The sequence below is a fragment of the Nannospalax galili genome, unplaced genomic scaffold, assembly GCF_000622305.1.
Source record: "Nannospalax galili isolate Female #2095 unplaced genomic scaffold, S.galili_v1.0 scaffold649, whole genome shotgun sequence".
Taxonomy (NCBI): Eukaryota; Metazoa; Chordata; class Mammalia; order Rodentia; family Spalacidae; genus Nannospalax; species Nannospalax galili.
In genome coordinates this window covers 30,130-42,624 of record NW_008359093.1, presented here as the reverse complement: position 1 = coordinate 42,624, position 12,495 = coordinate 30,130, and the positions used below count along the sequence as shown (strand labels likewise).

Sequence of the window (12,495 nt, the reverse complement as noted above, 5' to 3'; positions counted from 1 at the left end):
GAATACAAATGTTTCTAAAGAAGAATTATGTCTATCAAAATATATAACATTTGATGAAAATATAGAAAAATACTTGACATAAATTCTTAAAACTTTTTCTATAATAGTCTTCCTTGTCATATTATAGGGACTGTACTGTGTCCTGTCCTTTTTATTATGGAATTTCCACCTTGAAAAAGATATTTGCATAAATCTTTCCCCCTTCATATGCAAATTAAGATACAATGACTTTGTGCACTTTAGGATTTTCCAAGTCCCGTACATGTATTAACATTTTCACATATTTGCATGATATTTAGAGAATATGTGGCAACTCAATGATACATAGGTTCTTGTCCTAGTTTGTTTCTCCAATGCTGTGAAGAAACACCCTGACCAATAGCAAAGTCCAGAGGAAAGGGGTTATTTGGCTTACATCACCCAGGGTTCATCAGGGAGTCCAAGGTTCGAACTCAGGTCAGAAACCAGGAGGCAGAGGCTGGAGCACTGGCCATGGAAGAATGCTGCTTACTAGCTTGCTCCCCTGGCCCCTGCCCACACTGATTTCTTATACAATACAGGACCACCTACCCAGGAATGGCTCCACCCACAGTGGGCTGGGCCCTCCCACATCACTCAACAATCAAGAAGGTGCCCCATGGACATGGAGCCAGTCAAACAGAAGCAATTCTCCAATTGAGGCTCCCTATTCCAGGTGTGTCAAGTTGACACTAAAGCTATCCAGAACCCTGCTTTATTCACACAGTGTATTCTTTGACAGTAAATAATGAGGTATTTGCCTTTGAATGTTGTGAGACATCTCTGATGTTTCCTAAGACAGAAGCCATTTGTAAATAGTGGCAGACATGTTTTGTTTATGTGTAGGCTTTCTCTACAATAAACATTCTGTAATATTCAACAAGATTGGATGAGAAAGTAAAGGGTTTCTCACAGTAATTATGTTTCTAGTTTCTCACACTTATGAATTAAAGATAAATTTTTATTAGAGATTTTGCAATTTGGGCTTAATTCTAAATTTTCCTTCAGTACACTATGAAGTTTTGTAATATATAAATGTAAGCATTTGAGCACCTTCCAAACTTTTAGATATATCCCTCTAGTATGGATTGTGCTTTGCTTTCTAAGGATTGAGCCAAGGGTAAAGGAACACCACATTCTGTGCAATTGTAAACTATCTCTTTAGTATGAGTTTTTGATAACTGCCACAATAATTAACACAATAATTTGACATATTATTAAAGGAATTGTCACATTCTTTATATTTGCATTGTCTCCTTTTATTGTAAATTCTTTGATGTTCTCTAAGAGTTGAAATACAACTACAGGACTTCTCAAACCTGTTTATTTGTGGGGTTTCTCTCTGGTATGTATTGTCTCATATCTTCCATGGGCTGTAAGTATTGACTTTCCACTAAAGGACTTGTCATATTCTTCACATCTGTTGGGTTTCTCTCCAGTATGTTTTCACTGATGTGCTCTAAGATATTACACATGTCTAATGGACTTGCCAAATTCTTTACATCTGTGGGGGTTCTCTCCTGTATGTATTCACTGATGAGCTCTAAGACTTGATATTTGACTAAAGAGCTTGCCACTGTCTTCACATCTGTAGGGTTTCTCTCCTGTATGTAGTTGCTGGTGTACTCTAAGACTTGACATTTGAATAAAGGGCTTGCCACATTATTCACATCTGTAGGCTTTCTCTCCAGTATGAATTTGCTGAGGTACTCTCAGATGTGACATTTTATTAAAGGCCTTGACACATTTTTCACATTTGTATGGTTTCTCTCCAGTATGTACTCACTGAAGTGCTCTAGGACTTGACATTTGACTAAATGACTTGCCACATTCTTCACATTTGTAGGGTTTCTCTTCAGTGTGTATTCGCTGATGCACTCTCAGAGGTGACATTTTACTAAAGGACATGACACATTCTTCACACCTGTAGCATTTCTCTCCAGTATGTATTCACTGATGTGCTCTAAGATTTGACATATGTCTAAAGAGCTTGACACATTCTTCACATATGTAGGGTATCTCTTCAGTTTGAATTCACTGATGTTTTCTAAGATTTGACATTTCACTAAAGGACTTGTCATATTCTTCACATTTGTAAGGTTTCTCTCCAGTATGTATTTGCTGATGTGGTCTAAGATTTGACATTTGACTAAAGCACTTGACACATTCTTCACATCTGTAGGGTTTCTCGCCAGTATGTATTTGATAATGTGCTCTAAGAATTGACGTTTCACTAAAGTACTTGCCACATTCTTCACATTTGTAGGGTCTCTCTCCAGTGTGTATTCACTGATGTACTACTCTCTGAGGTGACATTTGACTAAAGGACTTGCCACACTCTTCACATCTATAGGGTTTCTCCCCTGTATGTATTTGCTGATGTGCTCTAAAACCTGACATGTGTCTAAAGGACTTGCCACATTCTTCACATCTGTAGAGTTTCTCTCCCATATGGATTCGCTTATGTACTCTGAGATTTGACATTTGACTAAAGCACTTGAAACATTCTTCACATTTGTAGGGTTTCTCTCCAGTATGTATTTCCTGATGTGTTCTAAGTGTTGACTTTTGACCAAAGGACTTTCCACATTCCTCACATCTGTAGGGTTTCTCTCCAGTATGACCTCTCTGATGTAATTTGAACCTTGACATCCAAATAAATGACCTGTCACATTCTTCACAACTATAGGGTTTCTCTCCAGTATGAATATATTTATGCTTTCTAAGATTTGAAACATGTGTATTGGAGTTGTCACATTCTTCACATTTACAGGATTTCTCTATGTTATACACCCTCCGATGTCTTCTAAGAGTTGAGTTCTCCAGGCAAAGCAAAAGAGAAGAAAACATTTCAATATGGAGAACAAGGCTGAGACAATCACATATTCACAGATCCATGAAGAACATGTAATATGTGGGTAAAATGTCAACATTGAGAAACATTCAAACGAACAAAAATAAAACTCTGTAATGTAAAAGAGGGAGATGAAATCAAAACTAAATGACAAAATTTATTCAATAAAAATAAGTTTGGAAATATGAAAAATACAGCAATTCATGGACATACAATCACAAAAGAGTCATTTAGAAAGTTGAAATAAGTATTAATCAAGCTCTGCATAACAAGCCATAGCAACATGAGAAAAATAGTAAGCAAAAAAAATCAATACTTAATCCTGTCAGGAAAAAATACCAAGTAATACAAAGGCAGGAAATTCATAACAATATCAGATCTCTTGTCAAGAAACACCAGAGGGAAAACATCGTGAAACAATGTAAAAATACATTTATCATACTGACAGTGAACATATTAACTAAAATTGACTTGTAGAAAAGGTATCACCTAAAATTAATGGAGGACTACCCACACTAACTCCTCACTGTGGACCAGCTCAGTGCACCTGGAGGGGGAGTCTGGGTGAGTATAAGTTGTATCGGTGCTCCTCTATAATAGAAGGAGGGAGGGAAGATGGTTATTGCATACTTCACAAACCTTTCCTCTCTGCCTTCTTTTCTTTTCCATAACTTAAAATAATTGGTACATCTGACAAGTAAAAATTCAAGAACATTCTCTACTTATCAGTAATCATAACATAAGATGAACCTCAAAATGAATCAAATACTAGACAGCAGCCAAGGGTGGAGTGTGCTAGATCAGCAAAAGTTCCCATGCATTTGAACTTGCATTTTACTAATAAAAGTTCATCTAGTCTGAGTAAAATAGATACATCTCAAAATGTAACTTGTGTTAAAATTTCCCACTTACTCTCAACCACAGGATTCTATTTTCGTAAAATAACACTGGAACAATACAAACTTGAGGTGCTTTTCATTAAAAAAATTTTATTAAGGATGAAGTTCATTTGAAGAAATTTACCAATTCATGGCAAGAAAGTCATCACTTCAGAATTTATGGAAGCAAACAAGATACACAGAGGAGAAAGACAGTCTCATTCATGGGAACAGAAGTGAGAATACAACTGTAAAAAGTAATTGATGAACGCACCATATTCCAGAAGGAATCCACCATTAGTGATACAGAAAACAAAGTAGAGCTCAATATTAATACTAATAAAGATTAATACTAAGCAATGTTTCTAACAGCCAGAACACCAGCAAAATCATCTTGAATTAAAAAATTCTCCCATAATAATATTAAATGATAATTGCCTCAGGTCACCAATTAAAAGAGTCAAGAAGGGTGGGTTTAAAGTAAGATTTCAGTACCTCTTCCATCCAAGAAACACACTTACTGTAATGACATTCAGAAACATAGAGCAAACAAATGAACAGCTTAAAGAATATATAAACAAAGAGGAATATCAATTCCCATAGATCATAAAGCAGACTGCAAGTGAATATAGGTAGAAGAGATAAAGTGATCAGTATATATTAGTAGACAGAAATTTTTATAGAGAACAATTGCAAAATCTTTTAATGTAATGTAAAGATTCCTAATTTTATAATACAAAGACCAAGTAGATAAAAGCTTAAAATTGATTCTGATATAAAAATATTAGCAATGTCAGACCACCACCTTAATGTATAGTAGACTTTCCTAAAATTTGGGGGACAAAACCCTCAAGATCTGAATTATTTCATAGATAAACAGGATTTCAATGACTGTTACTTAGATGAAGAATGAAAGTTTTTCATATTCTTGAAAAGATCACAATATGGGTTGCAAAGCCAGCATCATCTAAAACAAGTGTTTTTAAAAATTGATTGAACTGCTTGCTTGCCCATGTACAAGAACAAACACTTGACTACTACTCTTTGAGTAAATCTCTTCAAAGACTTTACCTTTTGGACTTAACCTTTAAAAGCTCCCATCCCCTCCCACTTAGTGCAGCATTCTCTAAATTGACTCATAGAGGTGCAGTGTCTGGCCAGCTAAATGAATCTGCTGATTCAGAAAAAGAAAATATGATCATGTATTTTTAAATAATAGTGGAAGAAAACTACAAATAATCTAGAAAGGAAATGAAAGTGTGGAAATATTTAAGGAGCAAATGTCATTTTAATGAATTTTGGGTCATTGTTATACCCAAGGTGGGAATTTTCAAATTCCTACAAATTTTTTCTTTGAAGGAAAACATTATCGATAAAAATCATGACCTCAAATAAAGGTGTGAAAAAAAATAACATAGAAATGGAATTCAATTTTCTCCTGAATGAAGATAAACCCTGTGCATTAGATGGTAAGAAACAACCAACAGAAAAGGAAAAAATCAAAACACACAATATAAAACATTACATGAACTCCATCAGTCTATCCATTGAAAATAAAACTGACCAAAGCCTGGAAAAGGGAACCAAAAAAGTGCCGGTAAAAACAAATTAATAAAAATACAGGTATGTGGAAGTTGTTAGAAAAGACTTCAGTGAAATACAAATTGCTATTAAAAAACAACTGATACATGTTCAAAAAGATAAAAGAAATGGATCTAGAAGAAATGAATGAATTCCTAAAGACATTTGACCTGTCAATATTAAATGCAAGAGAAAGAAAATGAAGCAGCATTTCAATTCTCCAAGAAACAGCCCAAGTCTAGATGGGATCATTACTGTTATCTCACAAATATTTTTTTTTCATTTACTTAACATTACATTTGGAGAACAAACAAAAAGCACAGCTACATATAAAGTCTGGTATTACCCATGTATCAATGTTTTTGTTTGAATTTGTATATTATATTTGTAAGCATTTAAATAGAGGAGGACAGATAATGGCATGTGATGTACTTTTTCCCACTTTTTATTAGTTCTATGAGTATTTCAAAGTGTATTTTTATCAAATTGTCCTTCACTCCAAGAAGTCCTTGCAAGTCCATCTGTTCATGACCTACCCAATATTTTGCTCTCTGATTTTTCTTTTTCATTTATTTTTTTACCCAAATATAAAATGTGCACTGAACTGAACATAAACACTTCAATATGGGGTCATCCACGGAGAGAAGATGACATACCTGGGGCCACACCCTTGATGAACACTGACCCAGTACCTATTTATTACCAATACCTCTGACCACGGGCTGGAATTTGTGCCCAGCTCCCACTCTCCATTCTGGGATTAAAGACATGTGCTACCACACCCAGCTTGTTGTTTGGTTTTTGGATGTTAGTCATGGTGAATGGATCACAAAATCATTTAAATTACATTTCCCTTATGACTACTGATGTACAACTTTTTTTTTAACTTTTTAAACATTTTACTTTATTTTAAAAATTTTATGTGTATTTGTGTATTTTCTGCATGTAGGTAAGTGTACCGTGTCGTGCAATGCCTGTGGAGGTCAGCAGAGCCTGTCAGATCCCCTGGGACTGGACTTATGGACAGTTGTTAGCTGCCATGTGGGTGCTGAGATTCAAACCTGGACCTTCTGCAAGAACAACCAGTGTTCTTAACTGCTGAGCCATCTCTCCAGCCCCTGTTGAACAATATTTTAAAAGATCTTAGACATTTCTATTCCATCCTTGGAGAACTGCCTGCCCAGCTCCTTGTCCCATATTCAATGAGTTGTATGTATTTTGAAGTTTAATATTTTGAGTTCATCATACATTCTAGATACTAATCCTCTCATACCAACAGGATTTGATGACAACATGCAGCTGCTGAAGATACTACACCCATGAGCTATAGAAGAAAAAAGGAGAAATCAAGCTGTAACTGACTTGAAAGCTCCATCTCTACTGCCTAGTCTCCATAGTGCTTTGTATGCTACCATAGAGAAAACCGATCATCAATTTTACCCAGATGTGAATCCTGGCAGTTACAACAAAACTGTTCTGGCAAGGTATGTGCAACAGTGACACAAATATTTTGGGAGTTAACAATCACTTTCTAATTGGACTTAAGGTGTCCTTCATAAGGTAGAGCCCATATCTGGCATGAATATGAGGCTTAGGGGTCATAGGAGATAGCCTAATCTTATTATTCTGCAAAATATGTATAGTATTAAATTACTCCAGATGACCAGTAGACTAATGCGTCTTTCATTTGTCACTAGTGAAGCTTCTGTATGCAGCACATGGTGAATCATACAAAGACCCACAGCTGACTAATGCACAGATAATTAGTTGCATACTACCTATCCCCAAGTAGACATGGATATCAAAATGCTGCCTCTGAAGCCACAGGGATCGTTGCAGAATAGCAAAACAAAAAAAATTTAAGAGTCACTGATAGTGGACGAACACAAAGAAATAGAGATTTATACACAATTAGGAAATAACTCATGAAATCACAGCATTGGTGATAGCATGTACAAGTCCCACATAAGTTCAAGATAGGCAAAATCCCAGCATAGACATGGAGAGGTTGATAAAAAATCACCAATGATACTTGAGGAAGTACTGGCCACCACAGGCTTCAGGGAAGGGGAGAAAGTTTCTCTTTCATGGATGGGATTCTTCATAGGTTGACCAATATCCAGAAAATGTCTGCATATATATATGGAGAGAGAGAGAGAAGGAGAGAAAGAGAGAACATGAAATTGGGCAGGAGTAGTAAACGGGATACAGATAGGAGAGAGTGCCTAAATACAATCAACCTATACTATATGAAATAGTTTAATAAAAATGAAAATAAATCGAGCCCACAGAATATTAAACATATGAAAACAAAATTCACTATATTGTGAAAAGATACATTGGTTGCTTGCATGAAATATTCAAATGATTAATATAATGGTTATTTTTTAATATTTTACTAATTTTTTTAATTTTATGTGTATGAGTATATTGCCTGCATGTATATGAGTGCACCCGTGTTGTGCAATGCCACAGAGGTCAGAAGAGAGTTTTGAATTCCCCTGGAACTGGAGTTAAGAATGGTTCATAGCCACCATGTGGGGGCTGGTAATCAAACCCAGGTCCTCTGAAAGAGCAGTCAGTGCTTTTAACTGCTAAGCCATCTCTCCAGCACCATGGTTATATTTTCTTATTAAATTTTTTGTATGTGTGTGTTAATTTCATACAGAACATCCCAAAATGGTACGTCCCCATAGCAGCTCCCCACCCTCACTGGAGCCCATATATTCTATCATGCCTGTTACTGCCCACTGTGTTGTCAGTGTCCTCACCCATTCCCCAGTGCAAGTGCATCAACTGAGTTTAGTCAGCCTATCTAGAATCCCTTGTTTAGGAAGATCAGCTCTAGCAGCTGATCTAGCAGCAATCAGTTGCCAACCGTCCTTTAGATTGGGGTCTGTTGTTCATTTTCCCTGTTCTATGCTAGGTTACTGTCTGTTCTTTGATGGGACTTGTATATGCTGACACCTTTGCCATAGAATCATATGAGCAGGTTCTCAGGAGCTCCTAGGTCCCTGTTTTGATATGGTTATGCCCATCCTCCCTGGATCTTACAATCTCTCTGCTCACTCTTCTGAGATGGTTTCTGAACCTTGGGTGGATGAAGTTTTATAAAGGGGTCCTGTTCAAGGACCATTATTTAGCAGACTCTTGATCTCTACACTTTGGCCGTTTGTGACCTTCTCTGTACCTGGCCCTCTGCTGCATGAAGGAGCTTCATTATTGAGAACTGATTCCTTATCTTCCTCTTATTTATCCATGTTCTATGTTCCATGAGCCTTAGGTGTACAGGTTGCATTGCAGATGTGTCCCTTAGGCCTGTGCTATTAATAGACAATGTCCGTGTGTGACCAGTTTTGGTACTTGGTATTAGTCTCTGACTGCTGCAAAATGAGCTTCTTTGATCAGTGGTGACAGGGATATTTGTCTGTAAATATAAGGATATATATTTTGCACGTAGTAAGAAACCATATTAGCCTAGCGATGTGAGAGTTTTCAGGTTCTCTCTTAGATCTATGACCATGCCGGCCATGTGTATTAGGCTATTTTACAGGACTACACTTGAGTTTCCTCACTTTGAGTGGGCTTTTAGTCAAATTTGGTAGTTTTTAATTGCCCCCAAGAAAAAAAGTGACACTACTGTGCCACCAGAGTATGCTGTGCTGGCCATTGATACGGTTATTTGGTCTTGAGGCTGGTGCTGGATCATCCATTGATACTTTCCCTTGGCACTTTCATAGTGTTCTCCAAAGATATTAGAACTCGCATTCAGGGGAAGTGGCTTCTAGGCCAGTTTCAGCGCTAATTCTCCAAATCGTGTGTCTGCCGTTTGTTCTGTCTTTGGCAATAGGGTCTTACCTTCAGGTTCTAGGAGGCCATCAAGGGCTATGACAATAGCATGAGGATTTGGGGGACTCTCTTGGACTACCCTGGCCAACAACTCTAAGGAAGATATCTCCTGTCTGGCACTGTTTCTTGCTATATAGCTTTTAGCTATACACATAGATTCTTAAAGAAATATACTGATCAATTTTAATCTTTGGTTACACTTTCTTTCTGGGTGTTTAAGACCATAGAGTTGACCCAAATAAACCAAATTATTTTTACTCTTAATGTCATTTGAGCATCTGTTCCACAGGGGTTTCATGGGGTGGGGAGGACACCCTGGCTCCTTTCTTTTATCAGTTCCATCTTCCATAAGTGAAGATAAGTCAAAGGTCCTGCATGACCATGGCTGCCTTCACTTGGAAGAATGGAGGAAATATTTCCTCTGTGTTGACCTCCTTCTTTCTTGACTGGACAGATGTTCAAGTCCATCTGGTAGGGTTTCCATGGCCTCCCTGAACAAGAGGACAGGTGACTCATCACATTTACAGGACATTTTGAGAGATGCTCCATAGTCCCCTGGAACTTAGTCGATCATGAAGGGAAAGGAGGAAAACTGTCCATTAAGTCCCTCTGACAATATTATATAGGACTCAAAGTATGACTGTTAAACATCCAAGAAGGTTAGTTCTACCAGTTTGATACTTTTAATTATTATGTGCTATGTATATAAAGCTTGAGCAAAAAACAAATGTTTTCAGATAAACCTTTACTAGACATATAGTTTGTTCCTTGAACTAGTTGTATGAATAATTTGTCAGTAGGTTGTTGGAATAATATGGTTCCCTCTGGGTTTTTAAAACTAGCTATGCATTATTTATCTCTCTCACTGTCTAACACTTCCACCATGGTTTCCCCAATTAAAGTACCTCCATTTTCCTCATATCTTTCTTGCTAATACCCATCTCCCACCTCTCTTGAACAGATGTAAAGTCAACAAAGGAAGGCTTGACTCTCACTCAAGAACAAGGAACTATAAAACAAATCCACATGTCAAATTCACAGTGAAAAAAATAACATGAAAAATACAAATGACATATCCCCACCAAGGACCAATGATCCTGTAGAGGAGTACACTGAGAATGCCCTAGATACATGTAACACTGGTCATGGAATTCAAAAGAACAATTATACACATGTAAAAAGAATTTAATGAATTGACAGAACACAAAAAGAAATCAAAGAACTGAAAGAAGATAGGAATGAACTTCTGAACAAATTCAGAAAAGAGTTAAAAATATTGAAGAATATTAAGGCTGAAATGAAGAAGGAACTTAAACACTCAACAAGCCAATTAGAAATGACAGGAGAAAGCCTCACCAACAGGATGAATGAAATGGAAAACAGAGTGTCAAGACTGGAAGATAAAGTGGACAAACTAGACCACTCAAGCAAAGATTACAAAAAATTTAAGAAATCACAAGAATGGAATATACAGGAATTGTGTGACACCATAAAAAGACAAAACTTACGAATCATAGGCATACAGGAAAAAGAATCCCAAGATAATGGTATGGATCAGATCTTCAACAGAATCATGGAAGAAAATTTCCCAAAATTAAACAAAGACACGCCCATACAAATAAAACAAGCATACAGAACACCAAACAGACAAGACCAGAAAAGAATCTCTCCATGGCACATCATAGTAAAACCACTAAGTGTACAGAACAAAGACACAATACTGAAAGCTGCAAAAGAGAAACCACAAGTCACATATAAAGGAAAACCCATTAGGATTACAGATGACTTTTCAGTGCAAACTATGAAAGCCAGGAGAGCTTGGACCAAAGTATTCCCAGTTTTAAATGACCACAAATGTCAACCCAGATTACTATATCCAGCCAAAATATCTATTATAGTCAAAGGGGAAAGAAAAGCTGAAGAAAAGGAATGACTATACCCAAGGGGTTGCAGAAAGAAATTCAATGAAGTTATAACTGTGGAAAAGTACAGTTATATCAAGAATGTAAACAGAAGTAAAAATGACAGGATTCAATACTCATCTTTCATTAATAACTTTAAATATTAACGGACTGAACTCCCCAGTCAAAAGACATAGGCTAGGTGAATGGATTAAGAAAACAAAACTCACCTTTTTGTTGTCTGCAAGAAACTCATCTCACTTTCAAGTACAGACACTATCTCAAAGTGAAAGGATGGAAAAAAATATACCAAGCAAATTGTACTAAGAAAAAAGCAGGTGTAGCAATTCTAATATCTGACAAACCAGACTTTAAACTAAAACTAATCTGAAGACACAAAGAGGGCTGATTCATTCTGATCAGAGGAACAATGAATCAAGAAGATATTACAATCATGAACATATATTCACCAAACTCTGGTGCACCCAACTTCATCAGAACAATACTACAGGACTTTAAGACCCAGATTAATCCCACCTCATTAATAGTAGGGGATGTCAATACCCCACTGTCTCCATTAGATATGTCAACCAGGCAGAGAGCTAACAGAGAGACATCTGAATTAAACAATACCATATATCAAATGGACTTAACAGACATCTACCAAGTATTTCACCCAAGCACCAAAGGACATACTTTCTACTCAACACCCATGGAACCTTCTCCAAAATCAACCATATACTGGGGCACAAAACAAACCGCAACAAACACAAAAAGACTGAAATAATTCCATGCATTCTATAAGACCACAATGCAATAAGGCTTACAATCAATACTGGAAGAAGCCCTAATCACCACATAAACACATGAAGATTAAACAACACACTCCTAAATGATGAATGGGTTAAAAGATAAATTAAGAAAGAAATAAAAGTATTTCTGGAACTAAATGAAGAAGACAGTACAACATGACATAACCTCTAGGACACACTGAAAGTGATCCTTAGAGGGAAGTTTCTAGCTCTAAGTGCCTACATCAAAAAATCAGAAAGAACATAAATAAATGCCTTAACGTTGCAACTCAACACACTTGAAAAGCAAGAGCAAACAAACCCAAAACCCATCAAACAAGAAGAAATAACAAAAATCAGGGCAGAAATTAATGAAATCGAAACAAAGAAAACAATACAAAGAAGCAACAATTCCAAGAGCTGGTTCTTTGAAAAGACAAACAAGATTGACAGAGCGCTAGGCCAATTAACCAAAAGAAAGAAAGAGCACCTCCGAATTAACAAAATCAGGGATGAAAGGGGAAACATCACAACAGACACCAGAAAGATACAGAAGATTATAAGGGAATACTTTAAAAACCTATATGCTACTAAATTTGAAAACCTAAAAGAAATGGATGGAT

The 12,495-nt window shown here is 36.5% G+C and overlaps 1 protein-coding gene across 1 annotated transcript in view; it reads right to left on the bottom strand.

Moving 5' to 3' along the window:
- Positions 1–1,548: 1,548 nt before the first annotated feature.
- LOC115068370 (zinc finger protein 708-like) overlaps positions 1,549–12,495 on the bottom strand; it is a 28,753-nt gene continuing 17,806 nt past the window's right edge. The window contains 2 exon segments of the mRNA XM_029558486.1: positions 1,549–1,897; positions 2,057–2,662. Coding sequence (XP_029414346.1) covers positions 1,549–1,897; positions 2,057–2,662 — 955 coding nt within the window.